Raw genomic sequence first — 21,999 nt, forward strand, 5'->3', positions numbered from 1 at the left:
GAGTTAGGAAGGATGCCTGCATATTTGTAGTGACTGGTGTATTGATACACCACCCAAAGTGTAATTAATAACTTCACCATTTAAAAAAAAAAATTCACCATGCTTAAAGGGATATTCAATGTCTGTTCTTTTTCAGATTTTACCCATCTACCAATAGCTGCCCTTCTTTCAGAGGCATTGCAAAACCTCACTGTTCTTTGTGGTTGAATCTGTGTTTGAAATTCACTGCTTGACTGAGGAAGCTTAAATATAATTGTATGTGTACGAGATGAGGTAGTTATTCAAAAATCATGTTAAACACGATTATTGAACACAGTGAGTCCATGCAACGTATGTGACTTGTTAATCACATATTTATTTTTTTACTCAAGAACTTATGTAAGCTTGCCATAACAAAGGAGTTGAATATCTATTGACTCAAAATTTCAGCTTTTCATTTTTATTAATTTGTAAACATTTCTAAAAACATAATACCACTTTGACATTATGGGGTAGGCCAGTGACACATTACAATTTAATCAATTGGAGCTGTAACACAAATTCTGTGAGAAAGGGGTGTGAATACTTTCTGAAGGCACTGTGTCATTTTACAATAGCCTCACGCCAACCAGAAACATTTTCTTTATTGAATCAAGAATTGCAGCCCTAATTTCCCTTAATATAGAGTAGCAAAATAAGCCTGTTCAGAGGTCTTTCTCAGAGGTAGGTCAATAGGACATAGGCAGATGGACATTCTACTGGCTATGAAGTCTATTGTTTTTAAGACATCTATAGACAGTCTGAACCTGTGCATCTTCTAGCTGTCTCAGCAGACGCTCCTCTTATACCAGGGCATGGTGGATGACACAGCGAGACGGCGGCCCGGCAGAGGACAGAAGGCGTATGTGTGTGTAGGACAGAGGGTGTATGTGTGTGTATGTCATTGTGTGTTTGTATGTAGGTCACCCAGCGACCTGTGTCGTATCTGGTGACAGCCACAGCGGTCATTGTGCCTGTGCCGTGGTGTCGCCCGCCCAGCGGGAGGTGGGATAGGGATTAGAGTGGACAGACCACGGTGGGGCACAGAGGCCTCCCCCACACGTCAGCGTCAACTTTCTCATCTCTTCCCTTAACGACTTTGACGTTATCAGGCCAGGCAGTGCAATGTCCAGCTGCATTACTCTCACCGGCCCTACATTATTCATAACGGCCACAATGTAGGTAGAGTGTAGGGAGGGATAGGAAGCGGTATGAGGGTTCAAAAGACTGGACAGACAACATGGTGAAGCAGTTCAAATATAAGGTCTGAAATATAATGCCTGTTCTCTGACTGACACTAAACTCCACACTTGTGTTATATTTTTTGAAAGACATCGCTCAACATGTCTGTGATAACACATTTTCTTTGTGTGATAAATTAACATTGTGGGTTATCTGGATAAAGGGAAATCGGAAAATAAAGAGCTAATATTCTCTTTATTCATTATTAATATCAAATCTTCTTTTAGATTCTCCTGTGACAATTACCAAGTTCTCAAAATGTCTTGTCCCTCGAATATAAATGGGAAGACCATGCCATCTAGTGTTCACAAATTCAAGCACATATATCCGTTTCACTACATTCACCGACACTGTATGATGCCTTCTTTTCAAATGGATTTATTTAATCAAAAGATAAAACACAGCATATATCAATATGAAAATTGTCATTGCTTTACGTCACTCTCTCATCATCCTGAATACTTTATCAGTATGGGATAGAGAGAATCTTATCGGTTGTAAGGATGCATTGAGGAGGCAGCCTTGATGTTTGTCTTGATGTTGCTTGGCATTTTCCCTGAAAATCAAAAAAATGTCGTATTAATAAAAAGGTCAGTTACAGAGCAGTCCTTTGATCAATGCCTTTAGGGCCGGGTCCCCAGATACACGTTAAGCCAAGATCTCTATTTAGTTATTTTTAGTCCAGGACTAGATATAATATGTGTCTGAGCAACCAACTGCCTTTATTATTAAAGTCTATATAACCTAGATTAAGGGCCTTAAAATGAATACAAGACTTTAAAGTATAGCAAAGCCAGATGATGATATTCAGGCGCATCATACCAGCCTGTCCCTGTTGCTGAGGAGCACCAGGCCCCATGCCTTGATGCTGGCCTGAACCCCCACCAATGGTAACTTGCTGTAAGGTGGGACCTCCACTCATCATGGGTCCTTGTCCTGGGTGACCAGGGGCAACGGGCCCAGGGGGCCTGCACTTCGAAAGCCCCTTGCCAAAGCCCACCGCTGCCACCAGTGCATTGGTGTCAGCGGTGTTGAATGATGGTTTGTTTTGCCGTATAGCTGAAACAGAGAGTAGAGTGCATAAGTATCAACTCCATAACATGGATCTTTGGTTAGACAGTGTGTACATAGAGTACATTAGCATCAATAGCAACTCCATAACACAGTTCTTAGGTTAGCTTGTTTAAATGTTCAGGTAAAAAAAAGTTATCTTGGTTCAATCAGTGTACCTGCACTTTCTGCATCCCTGTCATCGCGAGGATTGTTCAGTTTCTCCAGTAGATTTGAGCATAGCTTATTCAGTGTCTGGATTTGTTTCTGTTGTGGGAGAAACAAGGGATTATTTTGATACTCATTGCTTCCAAATATAGTTGTGGGATAAAAAGGTTACAACAACATGCATTACATGACAAGCACCATTTTACTTAGAATTGTGTCTTCCCACCACACACCATAGTCATGTTCATTATGTAATAAATGTATTGTACTGTAAGCTCACTCCACAGCTTGAAATGTATCCACTTGCTTTGCCAAATTGGTACATTTTCAGTGGTACAACTGACTAACAGCGTTGTCAAGCGGGCAGATGACTCTGGTATGAGCTGTTGTACGGCACTGTACCGAGACGAAGTGAAGCTGCTAAAGCAAGCATATTGAGACCCGTCACACTTGCTTGAAGTGGCCTCAATATTTTCTTGTCGTATTGTCCTTTCCAACAAATGGTGGAGGTACAACTTCACTCAGTAGTAAGAAAAGGATACAGGTTGCCTTATGTGAACCAGGGACCTACTCTCCTCACACAGCTACCATAAAGAACTTGTGTGTTTAGATAAAGACCATATCTGTTTACCTGTGCCACCTCAGGTCCTATCCGGGCAGCTTCTGCACTCAGCTGTTTCTCCTGCTCCTCCACCTCAGGATCAGGCTTGGTGCGCAGGTGATCTGGCACAATCTCATGGCTGAACACGGGCACACGCTGCTCTGTCAGTTTCTGGAGAGTGGGCGCAGTGTGTATGGATGTAAGCAAAGACTAGGGTAACGGTATCTGTAAAGTCATCCTCCTCTAGCCTGGTTAAACCAGAATCAATGCTATTATCACCATTGTTTCACTTGGTGAACACAGTATTCAGTTTGGTTTAATCAGGCTAATCCGTATCCACAGAAAATATACTCACAGCTAGTTCCTCATCCCTGTCTGGAGACAGCAGAAGGGGGATGATGACCTGCTGACGGAAAGATGGTGTCTTCTCATTCCGCAACAGTTTATTGATGGTATTCAACTGACCGGACAGGAGGGCAAAGTTGTCCAACACTGAGGGCCTGTTGTCCAAGTTGTTCAATTACAGAGACACAACTTCATGAATTAGCTAGATTATATTCACTTTCAATGATATGTATTTATACAAATAGCTCGTTAGCTAGCCAAGTCTTACATATTGGTTTAAGTGATGTAATTCCAAAAGCAACACTAGGACCTTAGTTCGCTTTCTCCAAACTCAGCATTTATACACGCTACGCGGTGGAAATTTGTTTGAACGAGAACCCAATGGGTGTATGGGCTTGGGTTCTCGAGAGTTGGCTAACTAACTCATCATTTGAAAGTGTTGCATGCGCAATGCTGTCTAAAGTTAGCTCGTCACTTAAGTTACCATGTCAGTCGTTCATACTCGTTTTCCAACTTGTAGATGAAACTGTGAAGAGCGTTTTTGAGATGTGCCACGCGGGAAATAAGGGATTCCACGGATGCTTCCAGTAATTTTTCTTCCCGTTGCTTGATATAAACAATTAAAGAGACATTTGATTAGCTAACTAACGTTAGCTTTTTAGCTAAAGTAGCAGACTGACTTTGGATAATGTGAGCTGAATCCAACGAAATATTTAACCTGCGATGGTGATTTTTATTCAATGGATTTCATTTCAAACAACTGACTGCTTAGGAATGTAACATTTGTAGAAAACGCATCTTACCTGCATTTTATCCGCCTCTCGTTTTGGTAACTGGCTAGCCAGCTAAAAAAAAGAAATAATCTTAACCGGAAGTAAACAATGAGCGCAACAGTGCGCTTGTTCCGTTGAGAATCATTTTGCTGTATGTTCCACACCTTTATACTGAAGTCGCCACATAATCCTGTCTTTGAGTCATCATGCCGTGAAATATTCAATAATATATGCTATAACGCTTATCTGCACGCATTATTTTCAGAAAGCTGGTTATATCGGAATCAAAATAAAATAGAACTACAAAACCTTCGAGGCCTAGCTGTGTTGTTCCGGCGGAAAGACTAGGGTGCGAGCATCCAGGTCACGTGCTTCTTAACCAAATAAACAAAATACAACGTTAGCCAGCAATCGTGCATGAAAACGAACTAAACAAGTCGTTTTATGTCAGCCAGGGCCTGAAAATATCCTCGGAGCTTTCACAGAACCTGCTAGTTATGCCATACAAGGCATGGCAGAGAGACAGGACAATGAGGTAATTTACAGAGGTTCATGGTTTTGTAGCCCTGACCTGTCACTAGCGCTAGCTATAGCTTGTTATGCTAGCTATAGCTAACGTCTCCAAGTAAAACAGCTAGCAGAGCAACGATAATTTTAGTTGGCGTGTAGCAAAGCGCTCGCGTCTGAACTGAGCATACCAAAGATACTGCAATGTTACATATGCTGTAAAATACAGGCCACATTTAGCTATAGCCAAGTTGTTTTGCCAGTGTCATGCCGTGCATCCCATGAGTCAAATTGGGATCAGAATGCTGCTCATTAAGCTTTGCAATGATGTCACACAGCGTAATGGCATATGATACTTTACACCCAGAATATGCTAAATGTTTAATGTTGTCAATGTATTGTGGTAAAGCCTTGCTTACGGACATAAATAAAGTGTATCTTCTTGCTAAGACAATATTGAACAAAAGGTACAGTGACAGGATAGTCCTTCCTTTGCAGATGCAGTCTGCGTACCCATTAGAAAAGTTAATCAAGATACTTGCAGAAACCTGCATGGGTGATCAGGCTCTGTCATTCCTATCAGGACAATACTATATGTTTGAATATTCTCTTTCTTCAGGTGGAGGAGGCAGACCAGGTGTACCTGCTGATGAAGGAGGAGTACCGTATCTCACGGAATGTACGTCTGGCCTGGTTCCTGGGCAAGCTTAACCAGGTCATCTGGCCAGCCCCAAAGTCTGAACTGGTGGGTTAATTAGCTCTACTGGAGGAGATGTAGCCTGCTCCTAGATCTGTTGTGCTGTCTCGTCAATGACCTCGACCATAGGGGTTGGAAAAACAGCATAAATAGATCTGGGACCAGCCCAGAGGAGATGGTTGAATCACTATTTTTATGGTTATGATGTACTGATGTTCCCGCATGGTCCATATATACTGAATCGATGTGTCACTTCAAGTTGCTTTTGATGAAACTTAGCATCTGCTCAATGACCATATGTCCGTTGGGTTGTTGTTGATGAGGATTGTTGTGGTTCCACCTACTGTGCAGCTGAACTCTGAGAATGAGCTGGACCTGCTCAGCATCTTGCCGAAGGGATGGCAGCCAGACTTTCCCCCCTCCACCATACCCTACCTGCTGGTACCTTCCACTCGGGTCACCTTCCTGGCCCGCAGGTACCGCTTCATCATCGAGCTGGACCTCAGCCCCTCCACTGGGATCGTGGTGAGTAAAGAGGCTTCTTCAACAAGTTACAAACTAGGCTACTAAACACAATCTAGGCTACTTGGGTTAAAACAGATACCTAATGGAGCAGGTTTTCCAATAGTCCACAATTGCCGGCTTTTGTACCACCCCCCCCCCCCCCCCAAAAAAAAATGAAAAGCAGATTTATAAAACGGTGGTTGGCCAAAATGACCAGGAGAAAAAACATCCCATTGTAAAATAATACTTTTTGTTCATAGTTGGAAATACCAGTTGATGCAAATGCATCAATACCGTCATTCTTATCTGTCTGGGTTAATTTGCATAATATAGTGGAATTAAATTGCTGTGTATATTTTTGTTAATCATCATGTAGCCCATCTTAATTATCCAACACAACTATCACAAACATACAACATACAGAGCCTATTTTGAGCGGGATTTCTCCTGCAGCTCCTCAGCTGGCTTTTGTAAGCCCATTCATTGCGCAACAATTCTAAATGCCATCGTGTGGTAAAATCGGTTTGTGCACGATTAAAAAGAGCTAGGCCTACTATCTTTAGCCTAATTGAAGCGCGACTCACATTCAAGTACAGGCAACAGACTATCAGTGCGTCACCACCACTTTACAATATGAGCTGGAGGCAGTATGCATTTAGAAAACATAGACCTACTTAATTGTTTCCAACCTTAATGTTTTACATCATATTATGAGGCGTGTCTTACCTTGCTTCAAAGTAGCCTACAGACAAATCCAACCATGGAAACGTGTAGGCAATTATTTTATAAAGACTTCATAGGTGCGTGAGTTTCAAGTTTGTGGTAGCGTACAATTTATCCAACCATTTGTACCCATCTGTGTGCCAGTAATGATTTTCATATGTGCATTTCCATGGATGACTTTTTCATTTTAATAAAAACATTTTTGTTTCTTAAAATCATTGTCACGTGGTTAATCATAAAAATGGTATAGATCTAAAAGTTAAAATTCAACTATTGCGAGAGCACCAGCCTCTGCCACATGGACACGTTGACACACCGTGATCCATTGGCGGCTAAAGAAATTAGCGCGTGGAACTCATAGCCTATGGGCTAATGCAGCAGTAGGCATGTAACTTAATTGTCAATTAAGTCCAAGTACATAAAGCTGACAAATAGAAATGGTAGAAAATAATATGATAAATTCAGGTTCTTTCAATTGCATTCTTCTCTACTCAGCCTGTCTGCCTCCCTTTCTGTAGGTGTTGAGCTACTCTATTTATCAATTCCCAATTACATATGTACTGCTGGTGACATACAGTACCAGTCAAAAGTTTGGACACAGCTACTCATTCCAGGGTTTGTCTTTATTTGTTTTTACTATTTTTTACATTTGTAGAATAATAGTTAATACAGTAAAACTATGAAATAACACATGGAATTATGTAGTAACCAAAAAAGTGTTAAACAAATCAAAATGTATTTTTTATTTGAGATTCTTCAAAGTAGCCACCCTTTGCCTTGACGACAGCTTTGCACACTCTTGGCATTCTCTCAACCAGCTTCATGAATGTATTTCAGTTAACAGGTGTGCCTTGTTAATATGTGGAATTTCTTTCCTTTATGAGTTTGAGCCAATCAGTTGTGTTGTGACAAGGTAGTGGTGGTATACAGAAGATAGCCCTATTTGGTAAAAGACCAAGTCCATATTATGGCAAGAACAGCTCAAATAACCAAAGAGAAACAACAGTCCATCATTACATTAAGACATGAAGGTCAGTCCATCTGGAAAATTTCAAGAACTTTGAAGGTTTCTTCAGGTGCAGTCTCAAAAACCATCAAGCGCTATGATGAAACTGGCTCTCATGAGGACCACCACAGGAAAGGAAGACCCAGCTCTGCTACAGAGGATAAGTTCATTAGAGTTAACTGCACCTCAGATTTCAGACCAAATAAATGCGTCATCGAGTTCAAGAGCAAACCCATCTCAACATCAACTTTTCAGAGGAGACTGTATGAATCAGGCCTACATGGTCGAATTGCTGCAAAGAAACTACCCACTACTAAAGGGCACCAATAACAAGAATAGACTTGCGTGGGCCAAGAAACCTGAGCGATGGACATTAGACTGGTGGAAATCTGTCCTTTGGTCTGATGATTCCAAATTTGAGATTTTTGGTTCCAACCGCTGTGTCTTTGTGAGACCCAGAGTAGGTGAACGGCTGATCGCTGCATGTGTGGTTCCCACCGTGAAGCATGGAGGAGGGGGTGTGATGGTGTGGGGGTGCTTTGCTGGTGACACTGTCTGTGATTTATTTATAATTCAAGGCACACTTAACCAGTATCGCTACCACAGCATTCTGCAGCGATACGCAATCCCATCTGACCCAAAACACACCTCCAGGCTGTGTAAGGGCTATTTGACCATGACGGAGAGTGATTGAGTGCTCCATCAGATGACCTGGCATCTACAATCACCCAACCTCAACCCAATTGAGATGGTCCAACTCGTCCCAAACCATCTCAATTGAGTTAAGGAAAATAAGCCAACAAGTGCTCAGCATATGTGGGAACTCCTTCAAGACTGTTGGAAAAGCATTCCAGGTGAAGCTGGTTGAAAGAGTTGTGTAAAGCTGTCATCAAGGCAAAGGGTGGCTATTTTGAAGAATCTCAAATATAAAATATATTTAAATTTGTTGAACACTTTTTTTTACTCACTACATGATTCCATATGTGTTATTTCATAGTTTTGACGTCTTCACTATTATTCTTCAATGTATTAAATAGTCAAAATAAAATAAAAACCCTTGAATGAATAGGTGTGTCAACTTTTGACTGGTACTGTATGTAATGGGGAATTGGTCAAAATGAACAGTCAAAGGGCAAATTGTTCACAAAGTTAAACAATGAATTGTAAGAATTGGCGGGAGACGGGTGAGCCATTCTGGAGAGAGACTAGCCAAAATCTTTTCCACACCCCTCCCCTTCTTCTTGTCTCAACATGTTATGTTATTATGTTCACACATATTTTAATTACTTTTCACTGACAGCCGCAACCCAGTAATCAGCTAGGCCCATGGCCACGCGCTCTGCCCACATTGCGAATTTGAATTACCATAATCTAAATGTGATTTCTGAGCGTCGTAGGTGGATGCCCTAATGGGTTACGCAGCTAATGCATATGGTTCTGGTCAATTTCTCAAATGGCCAGTAAATTAAAATATTCCTGGTCCTGTTGTCCGGCGCTACAATTTCCTCACGGAAAACCTATAATGGAGGTGGTTCTCTGAACCGCTGAGCTCCATTAGAAAACAAGCACGCCGTTATAAGCAATGGCATGCAGGAGACCTGGATTTGAACCCCGCTTGTTGGACAATGTGTGCAATATGACTATTTTACAAGCATCTATGGGAATCTATGAAGGGATGCTTTTCTTTTTGACGGCAGGAGGAAGTTTATAGTCCTTTATGAAAATCGTGTAACATATCATCATTATGCTATGGCTATTTTGGTTGACTACCAAGAGCAGATCCTCCTCAGGATGTGTTGTTTGGTGTGTTAGGTACATCATGTTAGTTTTGCCTTCTGTTCACAGGATGACAGCACGGGGGAGATGATATTTGATGAGGTATTCCATGCCTTGTCACGATGCTTAGCTGGACTGGTCCGACCCTTCAATGTTCCAGGCACAGATCTTGTTTTCCAACCGGAGATCTTTGTCACTATCCTGGCTTATTCCTCCATTATTGGGCTCAATACACACCAGGTGATCATATTATTCATATCAAAATTATATACTACTTGGTGATTGAACCAGAGACAGGTGCAGGTAGATGTGCTACGCATGATGGAGATGGATTTTAAAGGGGATGGGAACTATAGTAATACACTCTAGTCATGTGAGCCAATGTAGGTGATTGTTAAGTGTATCACTACTGAAAACTAGAAGCACTTTCCACTCCATCACACCTATAAAGAAACTGTGTTGTGTCTGCTTTGACTGTAGGTGTTGGTGCAGGGTTGTCAGCTGAATCGTACAGACCTAGTTCAGTTCCTACACCAGGTCTACCAGCAGCTGCGATCAGTGGAGAACAACATTGCAGAGGTCCTTCAACAGCAGCACAGCCATCTTCAACAGCAGCACGACCAGGCAAGAGGACACATGGTCATAACAATACTATACGGTTATTACAATACCTTTTAGGTCATCCGTCAATCTTTTTACTCTAGAACAGAACCAAATAATTACATATGTATAGTACAGTCAGGTCCAAAATTATTGGCACCCTTGATAAAGATGAGAAAAAAAGAGTGTATAAAATAAATTATTCAAATGCAGAGCTATATTGTATGCTCAAAAAGCGGGGGGAAATTATATTATTTTATATTAGCATATCTATATATATATATATATATATATATATATATATATATATATATATATATATATATATATATATATATATATATATATATATATATATATATATATATATATGCTAAGAGAAAGAGATTTGGTTTAAAAATTTGGTTTAAAAATTATCTCAAAAAGATAGGGGTCAAAATGATTGCCAACCCTAAAGATTCTTATAAATATAAACAAACAAAATGACATCTGCATTAAGATTCTACTTTTTTATTTTTAATAGTCGTATTTTAAGGAACTGTATTATGTCTTTCTGTTTCACTGGGGTATAAAAATGAGGTAATATACATGTAAAATCACTTTGATAGTCATCACCATGGGAAAAGGCAAAGAACTCACAATTGAAAAGAGACAAATGGTTGTTGACCTTCAGAAAATGACGTCATGCCTAATGTAAAACTTAGCCCATATCAAAATTCACAAAGAAATGGTTTAATTGACCACTAAATCAACATTTTGCAATGGCCATCTTATTCTCCGGACTAGAACCCCATTGAAAACCTGTGGTTTGAATTTGAAGAGGGAAGTCCTTAAGTGCAGACGAAGGATATCAAGCATCTGGGAAGGTTCTGTATGGAGTAATGGTGTAAGGTCCCTCCCAATGTGGTCTCCAACACATAAAACATTTTAGAAAAAGGCTCAGTGTCGTTATCATCACAAGGGTTGTTTTGCGGAGTATTGATAACAGGTCCAATAATTTTTACCTTATCTTTTATTTATTTTTATTATTATTACTTGTTAAACAAAATATATTTCTCTGAGGAATTGTATTAGTACAAAATAATATAATTTCACAATTTTGGGGAGCAAAAATATACAGTAGTACAGTATTTGCATTATTTATTTTATATAGTGTTTTTGCTAATCTTTATCATGGGTGCCAATAATTTTGTACCTAACTGTACAGTATATGTCTCTGGAGTCGAGTATGACTATGAAAATGTTGTTAGAAGATGTTTGATATAATTTCCAGGTTGATCTCTGTTGATTATTATTCAATTTGTCTCTGATAGTCTGATGGGCCAATCCCGTGCTCCGGGCTTGGCAGTGACATCACCATGGAGGAGGTGCCTGTGAGGAAACATGGTGTTTCCATGGTGACTGCAGACGTCGGGCTGGTCAGCATGGTGCGACAGGGCATCCTAGCTCTACAGCTGCTGCCCCCCAACTCCTCCGCAGGTTGGTTAAGTCTGTCAATACCTTCACTGTTAAAGTTGAGCTTCTCAAGGCTGGTTCCATAGGGAGAAATGACACTTGTTTGAGTCAGACTTATGTTAAGGTCCTCCTTTACTGCAACCTATTGAGGGATCTAGCCTGGTCTGAAAGGGCACTATCAAAGTAATTGTCTAAAGGCACCATCGAAGGGAGATCTGATTTATTTATACATGATTGATTATTTTAGGCCTATGACACAGTTCCTGTCACCTCTCCCAGGTATAATCATCATCACAGACGGGGTGACCAGTGTGCCTGATGTGGCTGTGTGTGAGACCCTTCTGAACCAGCTCAGGAGTGGAACCATCGCCTGCTCCTTCGTCCAGGTACTGAAACATGCCACAACATAGGCCAGTGGGTCAAACTGCTATTTGTTTTCAGTCTACATTACAACATGCTGACACACCATGAGAACTGCTGTCTGTCATCTACTGCATAGATTGTTGTATCTTCTCAGCAAAGGCAGGCAACTAGCCTGGAATCCAAACTGAATCCATGCTCTGTTTAACTAAGTGAAACAAAGTGAAACGCAGCATGGATTCAGTTTGGATTCCAGACTAGCAGGCAACTGCCCTTTACAAAAGTCCATTTACTAATTACGGTCTAATATCTATCATTTTGTAGTCAAAGTTCGTTCTGAATATATTTTTATGTGGGTATCGTAAGTATTCACCCCCATTTTGTGTTACAAAGTGGGAATAAAATTGATTTAATTGAATTTTTGGTGTTCACAAAATATTCTAATGTCAAAGGGGTTTTCCTTTTCTAAAAATTCTTAAAAAGTAATACAACTGTATGAAAACACGAATATACCTTGATTAGATAAGTATTTACCTCAGTCAATACATGTCAGAAAGAACTTTGGCAGTGATTATAGCTGTGAGTCTTCTTGGATTAGTCTCTAAGAGCTTTGCACACCTGGATTGTGCAATGTTTGCCCATTATTCTTTAAAAAAAAGTAAGCTCTGTCAAGGAGTTGGGGGTCATGGCTACACAGCAATTTTCATATCTTGCCATAGATATTCAAGCAGATTTAAGTCAGAACGGTAACTTCAAAATGCTCATCCAGAAGCGGCGCAGCTAGTGGCCGGGGAACCGCAGGCGAACCGAAATATGCTTTACCTCATTTTTACCAGCATGTCACATGTGCAACCAGAGGAAAAAAACATTCGACCACATTTACTCCACACACAGAGATGCATACAAAGCTCTCCCTCGCCTTCCATTTGGCAAATCTGACCATAATTCTATCCTCCTGATTCCTGCTTACAAGCAACAACTAAAGCAGGAAGTACCAGTGACTCGCTCAATACGGAAGTGGTCAGATCATGCAGATGCTATGCTACAGGACTGTTTTACTAGCACAGACTGGAATATGTTCTGGGATTCTTCCGATGGCATTGAGGAGTACACCACATCAGTCACCAGCTTCATCAATAAGTGCATTGACGACATCGTACCCACAATAACCGCATGTACGTGTCCAAACCAGAAGCTGTGGATTACAGGCAACCTCCGCACTGAGCTAAAGGTTAAAACTGCAGCTTTCAAGGAGCCGAACACTAAACCGTATGCTTATAAGAAATCCGGCTATGCCCTCAGACGAACCATCAAACAGCCAAAGCGTCAATACAGGACTACGATTGAATCCTGCTACTCTGGCTCTGATGCTCGTCAGATGTGACAGGGCTTGAAAACTATTATAGACTACAAAGGGAAACCCAGCCGCGAGCTGTCCAGTGATGCGAGCCTACCAGACGAGCTAAATGCCTTTTATGCTCACTTGGAGGCAAGCAACACTGAAGCATGCATGAGAGCACCAGCTGTTCCGGACAACTGTGATTTTTAAAACTTGTATTTTATTTAACTAGGCAAGTCAGTTAAGAAAAAAAATCTTATTTACAATGACGGCCAAACCCTGACGACGCTGGGCCAATTGTGCGCCGCCATATGGGACTCCCAATCACGGCAGGATGTGATACAGCCTGGAATCGAACCAGGGACTGTAGTGACGCCTCTTGCACTGAGATGCTGTGCCATCAACGAGAGCTTCCTGACTGGTACGGCAGTTGCTCGGCCTCTGACCGCAAGACACTACAGAGGGTAGTGCGTATGGCCCAGTACATCACTGGGGCTAAGCTGCTTGCCATCGAGGACCTCTACACCAGGCGGTGTCAGAGGAAGGCCCTAAAAATTGTCAAAGACCACAGCCACCCCAGTCATAGACTGTTCTCTCTACTACCGCATGGCAAGCGGTACCGGAGTGCCAAGTCTAGGACAAAAAGGCTTCACAACAGTTTTTATCCCCAATCCATAAGACTCCTGAACAGGTAATATGACTACCCGGACTATTTGAGTGCCCCCCCCAACCCCTCTTTTCACGCTGTTGCTACTCTCTGTTTATCATATATGCATAGTCACTGTTGTTTTCGGGGCACGTGACAAATAAACTTTGATTTGATTTAGACCACCCAATGTGAGCAAGAACTTTAAACAGGTCAACATTCACAACGCTGCGGGGCCAGACGGATAACCAGGACGTGTACTCAAAGCATGCGCGGAACAACTGGCAAGTGTCTTCACTGACATTTTCAACCTCTCCCTGACCGAGTCTGTAATACCCACATGTTTCAAGCAGACCACCATAGTCCCTGTGCCCAAGAAAGCGAAGGTAACCTGGCTAAATTATTACCTCCCCCGTAGCACTCACGTCGGTAGCCATGAAGTGCTTTGAAAGGCTGGTCATGGCTCTAATCAACACCATCATGCCGGAAACCCTAGACCCACTCCAATTTGCATACCGCCAACAACAGATACACAGATGATGCAATCTCAATTGCATTCCACACTGCCCTTTCCCACCTGGACAAAAGGAACACCTATGTGAGAATGCTGTTCATTGACTACAGCTTAGCGTTCAACACCATAGTACCCACAAAGCTCATCACTAAGCTAAGGACCCTGGGACTAAACACCTCCCTCTGTAACTGGATCCTGGACTTCCTGACAGGCTGGCCCCAGGTGGTAAGGGTAGGTAACAACACATCTGCCTTGCTGATCCTCAACACTGGGGATCCTCAGGAGTGCGTGCTTAGATCCCTCATGTACTCACTGGCCAAACACGACTCCAACACCATCATCATGTTGGCTGACGACACGGTGGTAGGTCTGATCACTGACAACGATGAGGCAGTCTATAGGGACGAGGTCAGAGACAAGACAACAACTTCTCCCTCAATGTGAGCAAGACAAAGGAGCTGATCATGGACTATAGGAAAAGGAGAGCCGAGCTGGCTCCCATTAACATCAAAGATGCTGAAGTGGAGCGGGTCGAGAGTTTCAAGTTCCTTGATGTCCACATCACCAACGAACTATCATGGTCCAATCACACCAAGACCGTTGTGAAGAGGGCACAACGGTCTTGGTGTGGTATGTTTGGTATGGCAACTGCTCGGCATCTGACCGTAAGGTGTTACAGAGGGTAGTGCATATGGCCCAGTACATCACTGGGGCCAAGCTTCCTGACATCCAGGACCTTTATACTAGGCGGTGTCGGAAGAAGGCCCAAAAAATTGTCTGAGACTCCAGTCCAGTCCTAGACTGTTTTCTCTGCTACCGAACGGCAAGTGGTACCGGAGCGCCAAGTCTAGGACCAAAAGGCTCCTTAACAACAGCTACCCCGAAGCCATAAGACTACTAAACAATTAATCAAATGGCCACCCGGACTATTTACATTGACACCCCACCACCCCTTTGTATTTACACTGCTGCTACTCGCTCTTTATTATCTATGCATAGTTAGTTTACAAATTACCTTGACTAACCTGTACCCCCGCACATTGATATTGGTACCCGTACCCCTTGTATATAGCCTCTTTATTGTTCTGTAATTTTCATGTTATTTTTTTTATTTAAAAAAATAAAATATTTAGTAAATATATTCTTAATCAACAACGCAGTTCAGGAAATGGAGTTAAGAGCTTGTAAGTAAGCATTGCACCGTAAGGTCCACACCTGTTCTGTTCGGTGCATGTGACAAATACAATTTGATTTGATTTGGCCACTCACTGTCTTCTTGGAAGCAACTCCAGTGTAGATTTGGCCTTGTGTTGTAAACTCAGCAAAAAAATAAACATCTCTTTTTCATGACCCTGTCTTTCAAAGATAATTTGTAAAAATCGAAATAACTTCACACATTTTCATTGTAAAGGGTTTAAACACTGTTTCCCATGCTTGTTCAATGAACCATAAACAATTAATGAACACGCACCTGTGGAACGGTTGTTAAGACCAACAGCTTACAGACAGTAGGCAATTAAGGTCACAGTTATGAAAACTTAGGACACTGAAGAGGCCTTTCTACTGACTCTGAAAATCACCAAAAGAAAGATGCCCAGGGTCCCTGCTCATCTGCGTGAACGTGCCTTAGGCATGCTGCAAGGATTCATGAGGACTACAAATGTGGCCAGGGCAATAAATTGCAATGTCTGTACTGTGAGACAGGATGGACAGCTGATCCTCCTCGCAGTGGCAGACCACGTGTAACAACACCTGCACAGGATCAGTACATCTGAATATCACACCTGCTGGACAGGTACAGGATGACAACAACAACTGCCGAGTTACACCAGGAATTCACAATCCCTCCATCAGTGCTCAGACTGTCCACAATAGGCTGAGAGTGGCTGGACTGAGGGCTTGTAGGCCTGTTGTAGATCCTCACCAGACATCACCGGAAACAACGTCGCCTATGGGCACAAACCCACCGTCGCTGGACCAGAGGGGACAGGCAAAATGTGCTCTTCTCTGATGAGTCTTGGTTTTGTCTCCCCGGATTCGCGTTTATTGTCGAAGGAATGAGCGTTACACCGAGGCCTGTAATCGGGAGCAGGATCGATTTGGAGGTGGAGGGTCCGTCATGGTCTGGGGCGGTGTGTCACAGCATCATCAAACTGAGCTTGTTATCCTTGCAGGCAATCTCAACGCTGTGCGTTACAGGGAAGACATCCTCCTCCCTCATGTGGTACCCTTCCTGCAGGCTCATCCTGACATGACCCTCCAGCATGATGATGCCACCAGCCATAATGCTCGTTCTGTGCGTGATTTCCTGCAAAACAGGAATGTCAGTGTTCTGCCATGGCCAGTGAAGAGCCCAGGTCTCAATCCCATTGAGCACGTCTGGGACCTGTTGGATCGGAGGGCTAGGGCCATTCCCCCCAAAAATGTCCGGGAACTTGCAGGTGCCTTGGTGGAAGAGTGGGTAACATCTCACAGCAAGAACTGGCAAATCTGGTGCAGTCCACGAGGAGGAGATGCACTGCAGTACTTATTAATGCAGCTGGTGGCCACACCAGACACTGACTGTTACTTTTGATTTTGATCCCCCCCTTTGTTCAGGGACACATTATTCCATTTCTGTTAGTCACATGTCTGTGGAACTTGTTCAGTTTGTCTCAGTTGTTGAATCTTGTTATGCTCATACAAATATTTACACATGTTAAGTTTGCTGAAAATAAATGCAGTTGACAGTGAGAGGACGTTTCTTTTTTTGCAGAGTTTAGTTTATTGTCCTGCTAAAAGGTGAATTCCTCTCCCAGTGCCTGGTTAAAAGCAGACTGAAGCAGGTTTTTCTATTGGATTTTGCCTGTGCTTAACTCCATCCCATTTCTTGATGCAGCTACCATCACGCTTGAAAATAAGCAAGCACTTACTCAGTGATGTCTTTTGTTGGACGTACATGATTTGGTAGCTCGTAACCTAGCGTGGCTGACACGCGACCCACATGACTACACAGCAGGGATGCAGAGAGGCTAGTGTTAGCAAGACTAACTCATTCCTGTCCTACCCCACATTTTTTAGGATTATTTTTATGTTACTGAATGTATCCAGAGTATTTTCAGATTTCGTTATCAACAAGTACGGTAAATGTAACGTAAAATCAAAAGTATAATGTTTGGATTCAGTTTCATCAGGTGAACTGTTGTGTCCTCAACTTTGGTCTAATATTTTTCCCATTCCCTTTCAATTGCTACCATGCTTATGCTTTTCATATTTATTCTGTCACAAATATTTCAATTTAGCCCTATCCATATTGGCTAATTCCCATGTGTAAACCTACATTTTAGTTTCAAGTTCCTTGATGTCTACATCACCCACAATCTTTCATGGTCCACACACACGCAAGCCTAAATTACTCCTGAACTAGGTCAGGCTTGCGTCAACAAAGGGGGGTGAATACTTATGCAAAAACTATATTTTAGTTATTTAATTTGTATTAATTTATAACTGTTTGTAGAATTTTCTTTTCACTTTGACATTATGGAATATCTTCTGTAGATCAAAGTAAATGCATTTCAATCCCACTTTGTAACGCAACAAAATGAGAAAAATAGTGGTGTGAATATTTATGTTACCTGCTGTAATTTACATATTGTGGAGAGTCTGTAGTTATGATTTGTGATTTGTTTCATATTTTGTTGCTATTCTCTGTGTCTGTCTGTTTAGGTGGGTGGGGCCTACTCCTACAATTGTAGTTTTGGGTACATCCCTAATGTTGAGTTGATGAAGTTTATCTCCCTGGCGACCTTTGGCTCCTACCTGTCCAGCTGCCCTGAGCCTGATCTGGCCAGTCAGGATATGAACACCTACCACAAGGCCTTCCTCACATACTCCTTCCTCAAGACCAGCGAATCCATGAACCCTGAGTACTACTGTGGTAAGAAAGAGCATGGCATTCGTTAGGGTTGGGCCGACATATGATTAAGTTGAATATTGTGATATTTGACATTGACAATATTTCAAGTTTTAATGTGTATTCGCCACAAGCCTAGGATACAACAGGTGTAAAACAGTACAGTGAAATTCTTAACTCGAGAGCTCTTTCCAACAGTTAATAATTGAAAATAGAACAGTTTCTATCCCCAAGCCATAAGATGGCTAAATAGCTAACAAAAAGGCTACACCCTTGTATTTTATTTATAGTTTCTAATCACACTCACAGGACTCTACACACTCACGCACACTGACACTCCAACACACACTCACAAACTCCAACACACACTCCAACACTCACTCAGTCACCAACTCACTTTATTTGCTTACGCACACACAACATGCACACACATTTACACTGACTTCACACACTCACATACCATCATCATATATACACTGCTGCTAAACGGTTTATAATATATCCTGATGCCTAGTCACCTTACCCCAAAATATACAGTACCAGTCAAAATGTTGAACACACCTACTCATTCCAGGGTTTTTCTTTATTTGTACTATTTTCTACATTGTAGAATAATGGTGAACACATCAAACTATGAAATAACACATGGAATCATGTAGAGAGCAAAAAAGTGTTAAACAAATCAACATGTATTTTATATTTGAGATTCTTCAAAGTAGCCACCCTTTGCCTTGATGACAGCTTTGCACACTCTTGGCATTCTCTCAACCAGCTTCATCTGGAATGCTTTTCCAACAGTCTTGAAGGAGTTTGCACATATGCTGGGCATTTGCTGTTTTTCCTTCACTATGTGGTCCAACTCATCCCAAACTCAACTCATTGGTTTGAGGTTGGGTGATTGTGGAGGCCAGGTCATCTGATGCAGCACTTCATCACTCTTCTTACACAGCCTGGAGTTGTTTTTGGGGTCATTGTCCTGTTGAAAAACAAATGATAGTCCCACTAAGCACAAACCAGAGGGGATTGCATATTGCTGCAGAATGCTGTGGTAGCTATGCTGGTTAAGTGTTCCTTAAATTCTAAATAAATCACATAGTGTCACCAGCAAAGCACCATCACACCTCCTCCACGCTCCACGGTGGGATCCATACATGCAGAGATTATCCGTTCACCTACTCTGCGTCTCACAAAGACAGCGGTTGTAACCAAAAATCTCAAATTTGGACACCGGTCTAATGTCCATTGCTTGTGTTTTTTGGCCCTAGCAAGTCTCTTCTTGTTATTGGTGTCCTTTAGTTGTGGGTGGTTTCTTTGCAGCAATTCGACCAGGAAGGCTTGATTCACACAGTCTCCTCTGAACCGTTGATGTTGAGATGTGTCTGTTACTTGAACTCTGTGAATCATTTATTTGGGCTGCAATCTGAGGTGCTGTTAACTCTAATGAACTTATTCTCTGCAGCAGAGGTAACTCTGGGTCTTCCTTTCCTGTGGCGGTCCTCATGAGAGACAGTTTCATCATAGCGCTTGATGGTTTTTGAGACTGCACCTGAAGAAACCTTCAAAGTTCTTGAAATTTTCCAGATTGACTGACCTTCATGTCTTAATGTAATGATGGACTGTCATTTCTCTTTGCTTATTTGAGCTGCTGTTGCCATAATATGGACTTGGTCATTTACCAAATAGGGCTATCTTCTGTATACCACCAGTTCCTTGTCACAACACAACTGATTGACTCAAACTCATTAAGAAGGAAATAAATTCCACAAATGAACTTTTAACAAGGTACACCTGTTAATTGAAATACATTCATGAAGCTAGTTGAGAGAATTCCAAGAGTGTGCAAAGTTGTCGTCAAGGCAAAGGGTGGCTACTTTGAAGAATCTCAAATCTCAAATATATTTTGATTTGTTTAATAAGTCCTCAACTGGCAGCTTAATTAAAAAGTACCCGCAAACACCAGTCTCAACCCCAACAGGGAAGAGGCGACTCCAGGATGCTGTTAATGAAGCTGCCATTTGAGGACTTGTGAAGTGTCTGTTTCTCAAACTAGACACTCTAATGTACTTGTCCTCTTGGTCAGTTGTGCATCGGGGCCTCCCACTCCTCTTTCTATTCTGGTTCGAGACAGTTTGCGCTGTTCTGTGAAGGGGGTAGTACACAGCGTTTTACGAGATCTTCAGTTTCTTGGCAATTTCTCACATGGAATAGCCTTAATTTCTTGAAACAAGAATGGACGGACGAGTTTCAGAAGAAAGGTCTTTGTTTCTAGCCATTTTGAGCCTGTAATCGAACCCACAAATGCTGATTCTCTAGATACTCAACTAGTCTAAAGAAGGCCAGTTTTATTGCTTCTTTAATCAGAACAACAGTTTTCAGCTGTGCTAACAGCGAGTAGCAGCAGTGTACAAAACAAATGGGAGGAGGGGTCAATGAAATATTCCGGTGGCCATTTGATTAATTGTTCAGCAGAACAAAAACTTGGCGCTCTGGTACCGCTTTCCATGCGGTAGCAGAGAAAACAGTCTATGACTTGGGTGACTGGAGTCTCTGACAGTTTTATGGGCTTTCCTCTGACACAGCCTATTATATGTGTGCCATGACCAGCCTTTCAGAGTACTTCATGATTACAGATGTTAGTGCTGCGGGGCGGCAGTCATTGTAGCCTAAATTATGAAAGGCACAGAGAATCTTAATTGCCGATAGTCTTCCTATCGGTGCTTATCACAGTAGGAGGCTGTTCCTTCTCTTGTTAGAACAAAGGGGTACCTGCTGCTTGCCGACCCGGTAGCGACAAACCTACCGTTTCTACTTGTAGAATTGCAATGATCGTCAGTGGCCAACAACTTGGAGCCAATCGGAGAGCACGTTCGTGGGGGAGCCAACAGGAGTGACAACAAAATGCAATGTAGGCAATGGGATGGTAGCTAGCTAAGTGCACAGATGCAATGCAGACAACACTAAATACTTCTTCCAAGCTAGCTAACCACTGTAGCTAGTATTGACATTCTAATTAAAGGTGCAATATGCAGACTTTGTCTACCTTTTTTTCTAATCCATAATGGACTGTGTCCCCTTCCACATGCGTAGACCATCGGTTCCTATATTGTCATTTTGCCTGTTTGATGGCTCTGGGGCGGTCGTAGCGGGACATCTTGTACGTATTAGTTGCCTCATCCATAGCCTTGGGGTTGGCTGCGATAGCCCTGTGTGCAGTATCTCTCTGCTTTAGTGTATACCTCAGTGTTAATCTAGGGCTTTTGATTGGGGAAGCAGCGAAACTTCACTGTGGGGACAACGTCAGCGATGCATTTCCTGATGAAGCTCCATACAGGTGCAAGATGCCCGAGATGTGACGTGCAAGACAAAATATCATGATGTGAAAGACTATACTCTATTTGAACTTTACAAATCAAAACTGTACAGTTGTATCAGTTAGGCTGTATCAATATGTTGAAAATAAAGTTGTCTTTTTGCTGCTGTGTCCCCGATCCCATCAGAGTGCAATTTTGGTCGAAACAAGTTGGTTTTAAACATAGTGTTCTTGATTGTACTCGTTAGTGCTCTCTGTGACAGCCCAAACATAGTGGCTTTTAAGCAAGGCTCTTGTCATTTCCAAACACCCTGTCATTATCTGTGAATCGTGTTGGAGACACCCACAGTGATGGCTGATCACTGAATAGAACTCCGCTTTCATCGTGAGAGGTTTAGCATAAAGAGATGCGAATGAAAGTACAATGTTTAATGGCTGGGTCCGACTTCACCGAGACATAATGAAATGGGTTG

The 21,999-nt window shown here is 42.1% G+C and overlaps 2 protein-coding genes across 15 annotated transcripts in view; one reads left to right on the top strand and one right to left on the bottom strand.

The window, feature by feature from the left end:
- Window positions 1-1,622: 1,622 nt before the first annotated feature.
- Window positions 1,623-4,492, bottom strand: LOC110521732 (mediator of RNA polymerase II transcription subunit 8). Its single transcript, XM_021599534.3, has 7 exons — window positions 4,228-4,492; window positions 3,909-4,030; window positions 3,435-3,579; window positions 3,110-3,250; window positions 2,490-2,577; window positions 2,083-2,319; window positions 1,623-1,816 (listed from the first exon to the last, which is right to left on the bottom strand). The coding sequence occupies exons 1-7, from the start codon at window positions 4,231-4,233 to the stop codon at window positions 1,749-1,751; spliced, it is 807 nt and encodes a 268-aa protein (XP_021455209.1). The 5' UTR covers window positions 4,234-4,492; the 3' UTR covers window positions 1,623-1,748.
- szt2 (SZT2 subunit of KICSTOR complex) overlaps window positions 4,401-21,999 on the top strand; it is a 105,511-nt gene continuing 87,912 nt past the window's right edge. For all 14 annotated transcript variants that reach the window (XM_036969010.2, XM_036969016.2, XM_036969013.2 and 11 more), the window contains exons 1-8: window positions 4,401-4,732; window positions 5,324-5,449; window positions 5,753-5,926; window positions 9,480-9,650; window positions 9,891-10,034; window positions 11,324-11,489; window positions 11,745-11,851; window positions 18,030-18,240. In XM_036969010.2, the coding sequence (XP_036824905.2) occupies window positions 4,709-4,732; window positions 5,324-5,449; window positions 5,753-5,926; window positions 9,480-9,650; window positions 9,891-10,034; window positions 11,324-11,489; window positions 11,745-11,851; window positions 18,030-18,240 (1,123 nt within the window). In that variant the 5' untranslated portion in view covers window positions 4,401-4,708. The remainder of the gene's footprint in view (window positions 4,733-5,323; window positions 5,450-5,752; window positions 5,927-9,479; window positions 9,651-9,890; window positions 10,035-11,323; window positions 11,490-11,744; window positions 11,852-18,029; window positions 18,241-21,999) is intronic.

This window comes from Oncorhynchus mykiss, chromosome 4, assembly GCF_057628025.1.
Source record: "Oncorhynchus mykiss isolate SJ-2025 chromosome 4, ASM5762802v1, whole genome shotgun sequence".
In the NCBI taxonomy this organism is placed as follows: Eukaryota; Metazoa; Chordata; class Actinopteri; order Salmoniformes; family Salmonidae; genus Oncorhynchus; species Oncorhynchus mykiss.